This window comes from Anser anser (genome assembly GCF_964211835.1).
Source record: "Anser anser genome assembly, chromosome: 5".
Classification (NCBI taxonomy): Eukaryota; Metazoa; Chordata; class Aves; order Anseriformes; family Anatidae; genus Anser; species Anser anser.
In genome coordinates this window covers 1,629,398-1,644,169 of record NC_139725.1, presented here as the reverse complement: position 1 = coordinate 1,644,169, position 14,772 = coordinate 1,629,398, and the positions used below count along the sequence as shown (strand labels likewise).

Genomic DNA, 14,772 nt, shown 5'->3' with positions numbered 1-14,772 from the left:
CTGCTGGGTGTTAGGTCAGTCCCTGTGCAGGAAGCTGGTTCTGCTGTTTGTGGGTGGTGGTACAGTGGGACAGGTCCCTCACAGCCATCTTCTGGTGCAGCAAGTTACATTTACAGCTACAGGAGAAACTTGAACCTGCTTTTCCTTTTATCTTCTGTGTTCCTTTCAGATCTCTGTTTTTACCTTTAGAGCTGTTAAGAGAAATGTTGTGGCAGCAATTCCCCCCCCCCCCCCCCTTTGACTGACTTTCTAAAAGTGAGACATCACTGCTTGACATAGGCAGGTTTTCTGACTGACACAGTGCAGCATGCTGAAGGGACGCAGCTTGAGGTATTACTGTTGACATCAGTAAGATCAGCATTAGGCCCCTGGGGAGTGCTGCAGTACGGTCTCTCATGGCTTAAAAAGAAGGGAAAGGAAAGGAAAAAAAATGAATCTGTTTAAGTTCAGGCAAGGGGGCCACACATGTTTTAATCATAGATACTTTTTAAAGCTTGTTTGCGTTTGGGTGATAATGTACTTTAGTATAGTTGGGGAAATGAGAAAGTTCACACACGGCATCTGGAAATCCTTGTGGCTCACTACCCTCTTTGACAGCCATAATGTGGCTATAAATTCACCCCAACAGAAAACATGTAACTGCATTGGCCATACCAGAAACAAACTTTCATTTTCTTTTAAATGAATTTGTTGTTTTAAATATCAGCTTTTTTATAGCTTCATATAAACGTTTGTGAGCCTCAGAGGTAACTAAGTGTATTTTTACTTCTTGGACTTATGGAAAATCAGCCTATGGCTCAATTTAGCGTCTGGAGGGGTGAGTACTGATATATTCACATGTGTTTCACAAAAGATGAAAGGGCATTACTATTGCAAGCACTCCTGATAAGTCTCTGCAGCACTACTTTAATCTCTTCATGCATATATTATCCAGTTTTGTCCAGTGTCAGGTGGACCTTATTTGGCCAATGCAATGACCATTTCTTTATGCCTTTGAATTGCAAAAACCTAGTGTGCTAAAATGTTGATACTGGTGCGATTGCTGGGCTGAGTATGGACTTGCCAGTTGCCTTCATGAAAAAGCTTTCAGGACCAATACATGTACTGAAAAAGATTGAAATATAGCAGAGTGTTTGGAAATTCATAAAACTGAGAGATCTGGTGCTAAGTGAACTTGACAGAAATTTAGGTATTGCACTCTGTGCATTGCCTGTGTTTTAGCACGGGACAGGATAGTTATTTGTGTGCTTGCATGGACAGAAACTTGTGAATTAGGAAGAGGATGCTGATTGCATAGTCACTGATCTGAAGTACCCTTTTGCCAAGAGGATTTGTCTGAATTCATATGAGTGTCAGCAGGATGAAACCAGCTATACAGTATTTAACACTTTACAAACTTGTTTCGTTTATTGGTCTTTGCTGCTCACCAGTGAAGTGCACGACCACTCCTTCACTCAGCAGCACAGTTCTCCATGTGTCAGGGTGCATCCATCTGGCCCCTGGCCAAGTTAGAAGTAAGGTGCAGGAGTCTTGTTCAGGGCTTTGCCCATTAGGTGGTAGTGCCTGCAAAATAACCTTCCCATGGTGCTGCTCTGGGACCTGTCCCCCTGCCATGTCCCAGTGGCGGCCCTGGGCCCACCGCCGCCAGCAAGGCAAGTTGGAGCTGAGGAGTAACGTGTTGCTGCCCCTCCTGAAATGTCCCTTGTTGCTGGTGGGATTGGAATATAATGATAGTTGCGCTGTTGGGAAGGCACATCAGGTAGAAAGGGGGATTCAGCTTTTATGCAGCTTTTCTACCACCATTTTTAGAGACCTAACCTCTGTAAAAGGGAAAAACTGTGAAGAGAGAGAAGGGACTCAACAAAGTAACATGGCAGAGCCGCTGCTGGAAGCTGGGTCCCATCTCCCAGCCCCACATCAGTGGCAGTTGGCCACAAAGCAACCTGGCTGAAGCGGTGTCTCCTAACACATCATGCCTAAAAGAAAGCAGGATTAAGAATTACACTGAAGCCATGTCACAGTTGGTTACTTATTTATCCAAAACAAAGAGAAGGTTTCCAAATGCATGCTTTTTAGATAAATGCTATGTAAAGGCATGAGTTGGGGAGTGAAAGAAAATTGTGATTTACTGTAGAAATAAATAAGTGGTGAAAAGATTATAAATAATTGTAATTATCTTCTTGTTCTCTGGCATGTTATACTCCTTAAATTTTTTTAATAAAGCCCCCCTATCATCTGAAGTAGCCACTTTAAGTATAATAATTTGAAAAGAAAATTACAAATGTTATGACTGTAATGCACTTAGCAGATACACTATGCAAAACTTCCTTCTGACTTTCCAGGATATTCCTGCAGATTTTGAAAGGCACCAATGGGTGTTTTCAGTGATAATGAAATCAGCAGCGCAGTGGTTACACTGCTTGGAGCAGGCTGCGAGCTGCTCAACTTGCTGGAGGTGGCAGAGCCTGGGGGAAGAGGGACAGGAGGAGCCAGGCAGGCGTTTTTCACGCTGATGAATGAGCAGGCTATGAGCAACACTTTGAAATTTAAACAAAATTGATTATGGTATTGTATCAGTTGATTACTTAGCTGTTCATTGTGGTCTGTCATGGCCGTGCTTCAAAAGAGGCAGTGGTGTCTTTTGTAACAGCTTGTTGTAGTCTCATACCTGCGTTCGTGATGGCATTAGGGTTTCTTTCTCCCCTTGGGCTGATGCCCCAGGGATCCTTCAGGAGTGCAGGGATATCGAACTTCCACGTCACACTAGCTCAAATGTCAGTGGCCCAGGCAGGCCCAGCAGGGAGGCAGGAATGGGCAGCTGATGAGACAGGTTCATATCACACCTGGAAGCATGGACAGATCCAACTGTTCTTTCTTTAGGCTAAAAAGAGTGTAAGTATTCCCAATTTTAAGCATGTTTTGAGGCCAGGTTTGCAAGAAATGAGTTACCCTCTAGCTCAAGTATGTTATGGGTCTCTCTTGTAGGTTCACAATTGGAGCAAAATACTTTTGTACTGTAGCTAGGGCTACATTGTTAGCTGTAAAATCTCCACAAAACGTTACTTTGTGCTTGTGAAATAACTTGGAAACCAAGGTTAGGGTTGGATGTATCCCAAGCTCTTTCATATGCTGGTCAAAAGTTTCTCCACTTGGCCCATCTGCTGTCAGAAACTGTCAACTAACACAAACTGAGTGTAAATACCCTGGATATAATGCAAATTTAAATACCTCTTTGCACCTGCTGTGAAAATAAAGCATCTTAGCTGCATGGGACACAGACACCAAATAATTCATAAGCTAAATAAACAGTTTTTATGAAGAGCTGCAGGAAATGCCGGCGCGGAGTCTGTGGAGCTGCAAATGAAGGCAGCTCGCATGGTCCTCCCTCCCCTGCAGATGAACACCCCCGCCCCAGGAGCCATCCTCAGCATTGACCTGTTCTAGACAACCTCTGGATTTGGCCAGAATCCCAATCGCTGAGCAAGGGAAGTGACCTGCTCTCTTAAAATCTCATTACAGTAAATGCTGAGTTGAAAAATCATGTCACAGCTTTTCCTGTTTGTAATGTCATTGGTAGGAGAAATTTACCTGCTTATTGCCTCTGCTTTGCTCTCTCCTAATGCTGTGGTGGGGCATAGAAGAATATATCCCCGGTGTGACTGTAGTCTGCCATTACAACAGGAGAGGAGTTCAAAGGCATATTTGGCAGTACATGGAGATGTTTTTAAAAATGTACTGGATTTTCTGGAGGCTGCTTGCTGTCTGCAGATCGTATGCATGAGCCTTAAAAAGAGGGGGACCTCCATTCATGTTACAGGTCTGCACCCTTGTTTGACAGGCAAATCTCAATTGCTGTATGCAGGAGTGAGAGGAGACAGTCCATGGATATTTCCAGAGTTTCTATATGTATTTTCCATCTTGTATGCTTGTTCATACAGATTTCTTTCGAAATTGCATTGTATAAACAATATAATGCTATATAATGCATTTAAGGTTCACCTATTCTTTAAGGTGAGTCTTTCATTATGTTACTTTGTGCAGCCATTTCTCGGTCTTTTAAGTACTATCATTGTGTGCAATATGAGTTCAGTCAAAAGAAACATGCCGTATTTCAGGCAGCTGCTTTTTACAGTTCTTGAGTTGCAAGCTCCTACTCAGAACCACAACAACGTATCAATATACAATTTAAAGTAATTTTGTGGTCTTTTGGATCATTCCTCTCTGAATTCAAAAGACTTTTTGGTATATATACAAGTTAGAAACATGTAAGCATCAAGATACACGTACAGCTTGAAGAGGTTGGAACATTGTAGTTATGCAATGCTTTAATATTAAACATGAGGGGGAAAAAATACTGTTGTAATCATAGTTAAAACTGTTTCCTTAAAAAATAAACAATAGAAAGCAAACTGTCATCCAGAATTTCTCTTCTGCAAATGAGCATTACTTAAACAATCATAATTCCTTTAAAAATGAACTTCATTTTGCCTACGAGAACAAACAGAAATGAAACCACCTACTGAGAAATTCTATTTTGCTAATTTTTATCTATTCTAATGCAAATAGTGGTTTTAATCCCCTTAACTCAGCCATCATGCATGACAGGTCAGCCAGCCCATTGTCTGTGTATTTGAAGGATTCCTGTCCAAATCAGACTTTTTGTCAGTAGTGCTGGGCAAAAATCTTCCTGTTTTCTGAGCTTATGTCACTGAAGAATTGCGGCTACCTTGGAAAGCAAGGCAGTAATTACATATGCATGTGGAAGTTGTACAGGGTCTTCACAGATAGGTTATTAAGAGTTCCTATCATAGCAGGAAAAAAAAAAGAATGTCAGATTAAGGACATCTAGGTTTTTATGTAATCTACTAAACATCTGTAGCTGATCCAGATAGATGGCAAAGGTCAAGTCTGGAGATTTTTTTCGTGTGGGGATTTCTTTGTAAAGAAACAGCCTAAAATTGCTGTTTGTTTTGAAATGCGTTTTTGATTGCAGTAAAATACAGTTTACAGCAAGTAGAAAATAATATAAAGGAGCAAAATATTTCCATGTATTTTTGTAGCATTTTAATTAAACAAGGCTTAGAGTAAATTATAAAACCTTCTTTTGTTGAGACAACTGACACTGACAAAATATTAATTAATGAATATTCAGAGAGATCTCTGGATCACTCTTCTTTCTCTTTGAAATATGGTTTGTCTGTGTTTTGAAAAACTCTGAAGAAGAAAATTAATAAACATAGCTTTTATGGAATATTTCCCAGTGTGAAGACCTGCCAAACAGAATCCAATGCATTGCATTAGTGTCAGGAAAGAGTTTTGAACCAGATGTGTATATAGGTCGCTTTTGTTGTTTTGTTTAAAACTGAGGCTGAGATAAAACCAAAAGGTTAGGACTCAACATGACAAGAGTATCATTCCATGCTACCATTAGGTCACTTCCCTTTTGCTGTATAATTTAAGTTGTGGTATTGCTTCAATCTGGGATCCTTTTGTTGTTGTTGTTTTCAATACAATACACAAAAAATTCTTTTCTTTGGGAGTATCATTATGATATAACTTCAGTGACTCATTGTAATTGTTAGCTCATTAGCATCCAAAAGGATTATTTCGGTTATTTTCTCTCTTGGATCTTTTCTTTTCCCTATCCTCTTGGGCAACCTGGTTACAGTACACTTTGCAAGCAGTTAATTTGTGTATAATCATACTTAAGTAGCTTATTGTAATCTGGTGCGTGCGTGTGTGTGTCTCCATGCACACCCACCACTCGGGCAGCCCTCGTAATCCCTTTTTGGAACCCAAGGTCTTTGTCTCATCCCAGTCCAGTCCGGAGATGACCGCTTTCCTTTGCGGTCCCTATCCAAATGGAGAGCCAGAGCCTTCAAGTGGGAAGGTATCAGTGCAGGAGTTAAGCAATGAGCTCAAGCAGGTAACAGGTGCTTGGTCAGTTTTCATTGGCCGCAGCCCCACTCCTGCAGCCCTGGGGGACCGTGGGGACCTGCCTGTGTCCTCAGCTCTCCAGCAAGTGTCCATGCAGAGAGGTAGAAGCCAGTGTTTGATGCGGGTCTGGGGCCAAAGGTTTTTGCTGCAAACCAAGAGAGACGCAGCTCCCATTCTCTCCCACAGGGCCAGAGGAGCTGACTCCTGCCTTACATTCCCATTATTGAAGGCTGTCTAAACTGAGAGGTCCCACAGATTTGCAGATTTGGGCTAGTGAATGGTAAATTCCCTAAAACGGTCTCTCATCTTTACTTTGAGGCATTGCATATACTTACACTGCTGTTTAAAGGGGGAAAAAAAAAGCAGAGGGGGATCAAGGAATGGTTTGCATTGGCTCATTTGGCAATTAAAAATACATAAGTGAAAGAATTGCTGTGAACTTGCCCAAAGGGCTATAATAAATAACATCCTGCATAACTAGTACATAAATGTGCTTTATGGTTTTGAATGAAATGACTGTGTTTGTTTTTAGGGTTGTTGGTTATTGCTTTTTTTTTTTTCAGAAATGTAACAGTTGGAATACAAATAGGCTTATGTTTCTGTAATTGTGGTAAACATATTTTAAAGATTGCTGTTTGATTAACTGTAAATATTACCAGTTCAGAGGTTAAATACTGTTGTTGAAGTCACTCAGGGAAATCCAGCAGAAGTGTAAATATGGCAGAAAAAGCTAAACAATATGGCAAAGGAATATTTGCTGACTTAAGAGTGCAGGATCAACACCAATATTTTTCCAGTGATGCTAAACCTCTTGTAACTGCTAAATTGGATTTGTAGTTGAATGAAGTATCAGCTGCTGTGGGACAAGCCCATAAAGGCAGGACGGCTGGCCTTTTGTAGGCAGGGCTTAAAGGACGATTGATATGTTTTAGCACTTTTGGGATTATTGTGATTAGGAGGAAGCCATTCTGAGTGATAGAGAAAAGGGTGTAAAAAACACAGTCCACAGCTGGTAAGCAGCATGTGTTTGCTATAAGGAGAGGTCACGACTAGTTGATCCTGCTGCTTCTGGCATTGACTGACAGTAAAGAAAACTTGATATTATGAAGCAGACCCTTCTTTTTTCTTCTCCTTTTTTTTTCCTTAAATAAATGGTGTGTCTGTTGTGTAAAGCTGAAGTATTTTCAAAATCTGGAATACTCACAGGTTGCAAGCTAAAATGTTCAGAGACACAGCTGCAAACGTGAGTTGTTGAAATATCATCTATAAATGAGTATTCAACCCAGAGCTGTAAGAACACTAAACAGGAGTTACAGAAAATTAGCTCTGGTGTTTCTGTTTGCCTTTTTCATACGTGTTAGTCTTAACTAAACCCCCCTTTGTCGTATAGTAGAAAATTTATGCTAAGTGGAAATTTCAAGTTCACCAAACTTGTTGACTATTTATGCATCTGCTATATCTAAGATACTCAGCAAGGAATAATACATGTAAAACAAATGTTACCATCAGGAAAACAGTTTATTCATTTTATTTTTATTAAACACCTGCCCCAGAAAACATGCAGGCTATTTCATCTTATCTCCTCAACTCACTTGGAAACGTAGCTCATATAGCTGATGGCTTTTTTTTTTTTTTAAGGAACCATCCAAAAGCTCGCAAATGCACATTTAAATAGTTGAATCTCTGACTCTTTTTAGTGGGGCTGTACCTCTTTCAAAATTTGAGTTAGCATACCACACAGGAAAGAACACAAGCTTGCCAACTCCCGCTGAGCGTTTTTTCAAGCCTGTGAAAAGAATGAATTATTCAGCAGTAAGCATGCTTACAGCTGGCCATTTGGGAGCTTTGATGTGCGAATCAGGCGGTTGCATGAATGCCCTTATTGTCATGTTATGTGTACACAGTGTGTGAATTATTGAAAATAGTGAGGCCTGAGCCTCATCTGGTAGAGATTACAGTGCAGGCATGCTGGGTGAAGGTCTGTAATTGAAAATCCCCAGATGCTGTTTATTTGGCCTGCATCACGTGGCCTTGTGCAGAAAGCTTGTCTGAACAAAATGCTGCCCGCCTGGGAAGCGCCACCCATCCCCCTCCGAAGCCCTGGTGAAACCCAGGGTGCGGGCGACTTAAACACCTGCCCATAATATTTTTAAAAGCTTAAATTAGATTTGCCTATAACGTTTAAATAGAGGATGCCTTACTTAGGGGTTTAAACTGCTTAGCCAGTTGTTGACTTACAGAGCTCTTTAATCTACAAGAGGCTTTTTGTTAGCCAATTTAGCTTTCAAGCGTCTTCAGAAAGCGGCACTGGCAAATTTTGCGCAAGCTCTCCCAAAGGTGGCTATTCTGCCGGCAAAATGGAGCAGGAAAGCACCAGGGCCAAGTATGGCGGCAGAGCAGCTTGGCCACACCGGGGGCCCTGCAGCTACCTCCTGATGCAGGAAAAACTCCAAATCAGCCCACGTCCCGCTGATGGCGCCTGTGCATGGACCCTGTGACTAGCTGGGACGTGGATTCAGCCTGTGCTGAACAGCTGAGACAGAGGGACTTGGTGCCACTCACAGTGTGCACACGGGCTGCCCAGGCACTTGCCCCATGCGTGGCAAACTCGCCAGTGGGCTTCTAAAGGAGCCAAACTCCCACCAGCTCTCAGGTTGGGCATCCAGGCACGTGGGCAGCACTTGGTGGCCAGCTTCAGGCAGAGGCAACTGGAGATGGAGTTTACCAAAGCTGATGAGCTTTGCCATGGTGAAAATACAGTCACAAAGATGATCTGGGAGATGTTTTACAAGATGTTTTATAAGAAGTTCAGCATACAGGTCTGCATCCAGGCTTTGTGCTAAGCATAAGAAATACCCATTTCAAGCCACAGTCTCACAGAATTTGGAGAAATTCACCTTTATTTGAAAAAAATAGGCTTTTCTGCTTGGTCACTACTAGATTTTTTTGTTGAGTATGGAAACTGTTTAAAATTAGCTGTTCATTTTCAATTTACTAACCAAGTTAATTTTCTGTCCTTGTCTATTTTTATCACATTTGGATGGTGCTTATTACTGGGAGCCTGGGGGGAAGGGGGCAGTGGTTTAATTTGTGTTATTAATGTTCTAAATAAAGCCACCCACCCGCCACACAAGCACCTGGTGTCGCTGCGGGGCCATGATGCTGTCTGCCCTGCTGCTGGCTGGGGCCTGCACCCGGAGGAGGGGTCCTGGCGTGGCTGGGGCCACATCCACAGCTCACACAGGTTCCAGCAGAGCTGCCTGTGGTGGCCTGGAGGCACACTGAGGGGGTGCACTGAAGGGGGCACTTAGGAGCCTCGCGACTTTTGTGGGGGCTGATGGTGAGCTTCTTTAAAGCGTTGTTGGAAATAGCGTTAGTGGGGGAGGTTTCCACACATAAGAACCCTCTGTTAGAGCAACAACTGCCTCCTGGGGGGGTGGGCGGAAGCCTCCCCACTCTGCAGCTGCTTCTCCTTATTTAGGACTAGAAGACCTGAAATGTCAGTCCTCCTTGCTGCCTGTGAGGTGTCAGGGATCACTGTCCTCTCCCTCCTTCAGAGTGATGGGCACATGCTGGGGCAGACAAAGGGAACCCAGTGGGCCCGGCCATTTCCCCAAGGGACCCAGGTGGCATTCACACCACCTTGCCTTGTGGGCAAAGCCTGGCACTGTTTGGCAGCTAAACCCAGTTTTGCTTCCTGCCATGACTGAAAAAGATGTTCTGTTGTTTAAAATGCATCTTCCCTACCATCAGTGCACAGAGAAAAAACATGTTTTGCAATTGCAGTTGTGGTACAGAAGGGTATGACAGATAAAGCCTGAATTTAAAAGAAAAAACAAACACTAAGAGGAGCCGATATAAAATACTACTTTTGGTCCTCTCCTGATCCTTTCAAGATCCTTGGAAAAGATTGCTGTGCTGTGAAGATGTTTCATCTGATTGGGCACCTTTCCCACACCTCTCTTTCATACCTGAACCAAAACATTCAAAGTAGGAAACTGTCATAGCAGATGACAAGAAGAAGGAGCTGAACATTTACAGTTCATAAACCTGACCTCTCCTCTTCTACCAGGCAATTTCCCAGCTAGATCTGTGACAGGGAGAGAAAAGGAGGGTGTTCGTGGAAAGTATTTCCACAGCTGAGCTCTTCCTAGAAAAAAGCAGATCTGTTTTTTAATGGGCATTTTTCACCCTAATGTTTCTAGAGGCCAATTAAAGAAGTTCCTTGAACCTCTTTTGTTTCAGACAATTCTCATTGCCAAGAAAAGGAGAGTGTTTTTAGGATTATTCAGCCTTCCTTTCTGTGTCCAGTTCTGGGCTCCCCGGTACAAAAAAGACAGGGATCTCCTGGAAAGAGTCCAGCGGAGGGCCACAAAGATGATACGGGGCCTGGAGCATCTTCCCTATGAGGAAAGGCTGAGAGACCTGGGTCTGTTCAGCCTGGAGAAAAGAAGACTGAGAGGGGTTCTTATCAATGTTTATAAATACCTGAAGTGTGGGAGACAGAGCTATTTGGCCAACCTCTCTTCAGTGGTTTGTGGGGACAGGATAAGGGGCAATGGCCACAAAATGGATCACAGGAAGTTCTGCACCAACATGCAAAAAGAACTTCTTCACGGTGAGGGTGATGGAGCACTGGAACAAACTGCCCAAGGAGGTTGTGGAGTCTCCTTCTCTGGAGATATTCAAGGCCTGTCTGGACGCCTACCTGGGCAACCTGCTCTAAGGAGCCTGCTTTGGCAGGGGGGTTGGACCCGATGATCTCTCGAGGTCCCTTCCAACCCCTACAATTCTGTGATTCTGTGATTCCTTTCTCTAAAATCCTCTCTGTGCCTTGGTAGGTCTGGAGATAAGATCTTTTCTGTTAGTATCTGTCAGAACTGGTAAAGAAGAACATTAGTGTTTGGTAGATAACATAAAGGCTGTAAGCTTTTACTTGGGGACATCTATCTTGTATATGTTAGGCAGTGCTTATGTTTGTGTCTTATGTTTGTGTTTATGGCTTTTTGGTGGTCCAGAACAGATATTTTGTCTTTTCAGATCATTCTGGCTAGGCAGAAGATATTTATTGAGCCTCATGAGGCTTGAATATCTTCTGCTCTGGCTATGCTGGGTGCATATTTCTTTTCTGTGTTGAAAATATGGCTGTAAGGAAAATAAGGCTGTTGCCTTGGTCACTTTGCATGGTTTCTTGTAGAGCTCCTCCTCCTTGTCACATTATTCCATGCCATATTGACTCTTCTTGAGCTGAACTCCAGCTAGACCTCACCTTAAGGGAAGACATCACATTGCAAAACCACAATCTTGTTAGTCATACCCCTGCCAGGCTGGAGAGCGGCTGGTAAAAACCCCTCTCAATTCAAGCCAGAGCACTTCATGGATGGACTGGGGTTCAGCTGGAGACAGCATTTGACTGCTATTTTGTATAATACAGTCTAGACTTTCAGTGCTTGGTGTTTTTTTATAAAACTCTTTTCCTGTTAAGTGGCTGCCTGAGATTGTGAGCTTTCTTTTAAAAACAGATTTTTTAGCTCTCTTGACTTGGAAGAACACTGTGAAGCCATGAGAAGGTTTAACTCTTCCTGCCTGAGCTGCAGCTGAGGGCTGCACAGGCCTGCCTTACCAGGTAGGGATGGCTGGAGTGACCTGTTCTGTGACCATGTATCCCAAACACGGTCAGTGCAGATTGGGGGATGGAGATGCCAACACGTTCTTTACATCACCTTTTAGAGTCACTGGCCTTTCAGAGTCACCAGCTGCTGATAAGGACAACCTTAAGGGACAGTATAAAGTCATGAAAATACCAAGCCTCTGCCAAAAGATTTTGTAAAACTCTTGCCTAAAGCTTGCTTAGTTTACGTGTCAACATGGCGTGTTGTTTCCTCTTTCTTGTGCTGAGGTCTCAGGCTCTCAACGTCTCCCTCAGTTCCGTTTTCCAAACTGTTTGACACTTCTCCATTGTAGAACTTTTCCATTTAATACTGATGAAGGGTAAAGCAGCTTCATTTGTTCATGTCCAGGACCTGCAAGTGAATATGCAGTTATGCCACTATGGGGTAGCTGCTGTTAGTGCATGGGAGCACAGGGGGACAGCCACAGGTATGAAAATTCACTCACAGTGGACATTAGGCCTCAGAAGCAGCAGGAGTCAAAACCGGTCTCATCCTCATACCTCCATGAAATAAGTGTAGTTGTTATACATTATCAGTTGTCTGTACTCAGTTGTTGGTCCTAGAAGTGCTGCTGTTCCCGCTTTTGCAGGGATTTTTTTGTTAAGGGTAAAGCAGTGTTTCAATTCTCTACAGATTTGTTCTTCCTTGTTTGAAGTGAACTATTTGGATGATGATGATAATGAAAGTTGGAGAATATTGAGATACAGAAACTGAGTGTTATGCTAGTTTCACCTCATGAACATGAAGGCCATGGCTCCATGTGGAAACAGGTACCTTCTTGGCACTACGTGCTGCAGGACTGCTGTCCAGGCAGAAGACAAGGTCTTTTTGTGAAGCTAGGCAACTAGCTGCTCCTTTTGCATGCAGAAAACCCTCATTTGTGTGCAGAAATGTTGGTTGTTTATTAGTTTGCTCATGCAAAATTTACCTTTTGAATTTTGTCCCGAAGAGGCCTGCTGAACAGCTAGAAGCCTCACATCACCATTACCATGGCACATTGTGGGAAGCCTGACACACAATCCAGGCAAAGAAAAAGGGAATTGGAGGACACACAGCTCAGATCTGAGACACATTATTTCTTATCTAGTACCCATTTAACAAAGAAAATGTAGAAGAGACAAGAGCCATTGGACGTTATACAAAGGGTATAAAATAAAGTTCAGGGAGGGAGACAAAAGGAAATGGAAGGAAAAAGGAAAATGACAGTCTAGTTAAACAAATTGTATTCAATCTTCCAGTCAACAATATACCATTCAGAAGCAGGCATGCTACATGAAAACTTCGTGTCAGTCCCTCACATCAGACTCTTTCGAGTTTGAGCCTCTGGCTGGTCTAATATCTTTCTGCAGTCCCCAGCTATGTACTCATCCACTTCAAAATAACTCGGTGGGTAACAAGTTATTTTCTTAGCCTTCCCATTTTCAGCTTGCTACTAAATCAGTTTTCTCATTTTTGATGCTTCTCCCCTGTGTTGAATGCAAATAGCTTCATAACTTAGGACTTGTTGAACAAGTATATTTAAGTTATCACAATGCATGGAGAAGTAACATAATATGCAGTGAAAATAAACAGGGCACCATGTAAACTTTGTTATCTTCCATGTCAGCAATATTTAGAAAGGAAATTACTTGTAAAGAAAATGTTAGTTTGTAAGTAGCATAATGTATGATTGAAGAAGAGTCAAATAGCCATTTTAGAAACTTGGAATACTCTACATTTCCAAGAGAAATAGAGCTTTAAATAACAAACCACCATGTTGATCGGACCCACTGCAGCAAGAACTTCTGCACCGCAGGGTGACCACTCTTGTGCATGGTGTTAAGGGTGTGATTAATAACCTGCTGAACTGGCGCATTGATTATGGTCAGTGGAGGAGGCAAAGTGCTCCCTGGTAAGATGAGCACATTTTGCTCTACAACTTTCAGAATTAAGGTTGCAGAAAAAGTTGACATAAAGCTGTAACATCAGGGTAATTGGTGCTTTGGCTCAAGTGGTACGTGTTCTTCCCGAGATCCAGGTGGGCCTAGGGTCAGACGTCACCTGGTTTAGTCAGAAGCTAAACCAGGGGAGCCCAAATATCATGTCAGCCCCCAGGATGGGAGGGTCTCCAGCCCAAGACCAGCCTGGGCACTGGCCAAGGTGTTGCCTCTTTGCCTGTGAACAGCTGCAGGACTTCAATACCAATATTATGATGGTGTGGTGCTGCTTGTCTCTTACCGTGCATTTTTCTTTGTTTCAGGTAGGAATGAATTGATAGCCAGATACATCAAACTTAGAACAGGGAAGACACGGACCAGGAAGCAGGTAAAATAACCCAGTGGGGAAGTATGCATGTCAGTGAATGACAAAACGTGGCATTTCTGGCTGCAGTGGCTGTCTGTGCTTCAGCTCTGATGAGATGATGTGTTGACTTCACTGTTCTGATTTAATATACGCTTTTAAGACATATATTTAAAACTCCAGATTTCTGTGTTGTGCATCATTTCCTTGACAGTTGGAGGTGCATTTTTTATTAGCCTCTGGTACATGAAGATATTATCCCTGTGTTTGGGAAAAAAAAATCAAAAGTAAAAGTAGAAGCATAAAGCATTGTGCCTTATTTCTCTATATGGACAATTACACAATGTAATAATTATTTTGAGATGGTGAATAATGGAGCTTCTAAATGTCCAGCCAATTCACCTATATTATAAAGTTTATGATTCTTGGATATGAAAGGTAAATGAATAAAAAGTAGCAGGACTGATCCTAATCATACTCTCAGCTCATGGACAGTACTTGCTACAGGATGAAATAATAATTTTTAAAAAAATCCCCTAAGAGCCTTCAGGCTCCTGGTCTGTGACCATGGTAAGATTTCATTCAATGAGTCAGAATAAACCTCTAACCAGTCTTAAGTCTTTTTCAGATGATTATCGCATAACCATTAACTTATCTCATATGACTAAATCCTTTAATTTATAATATCCACGGTGATCAGCAGCCTTACAGAAGGCACACGCTCTGTGTAGTTAATGTGGTGGTTACTAAACCCTTGTGCTGTTTCAAAATGCTTCGCAAATCACAGTCCCCTTGCTTTCTCTAACATGAAGTGCGAGATTCCCCTCCTCCCCATCCATGTGACTGATGAAGGGGAAGGCAGAGTCTCGTATGCTTCCATGCT

General features: G+C 42.5%; 1 protein-coding gene across 13 annotated transcripts in view; it reads left to right on the top strand.

The window, feature by feature from the left end:
- The window catches only part of TEAD1 (TEA domain transcription factor 1), a 160,586-nt gene that overhangs the window by 99,424 nt on the left and 46,390 nt on the right, over positions 1–14,772 (top strand). For all 13 annotated transcript variants that reach the window (XM_083836445.1, XM_083836444.1, XM_083836450.1 and 10 more), the window contains one exon: positions 13,849–13,913. In XM_083836445.1, coding sequence (XP_083692571.1) covers positions 13,849–13,913 — 65 coding nt within the window. The remainder of the gene's footprint in view (positions 1–13,848; positions 13,914–14,772) is intronic.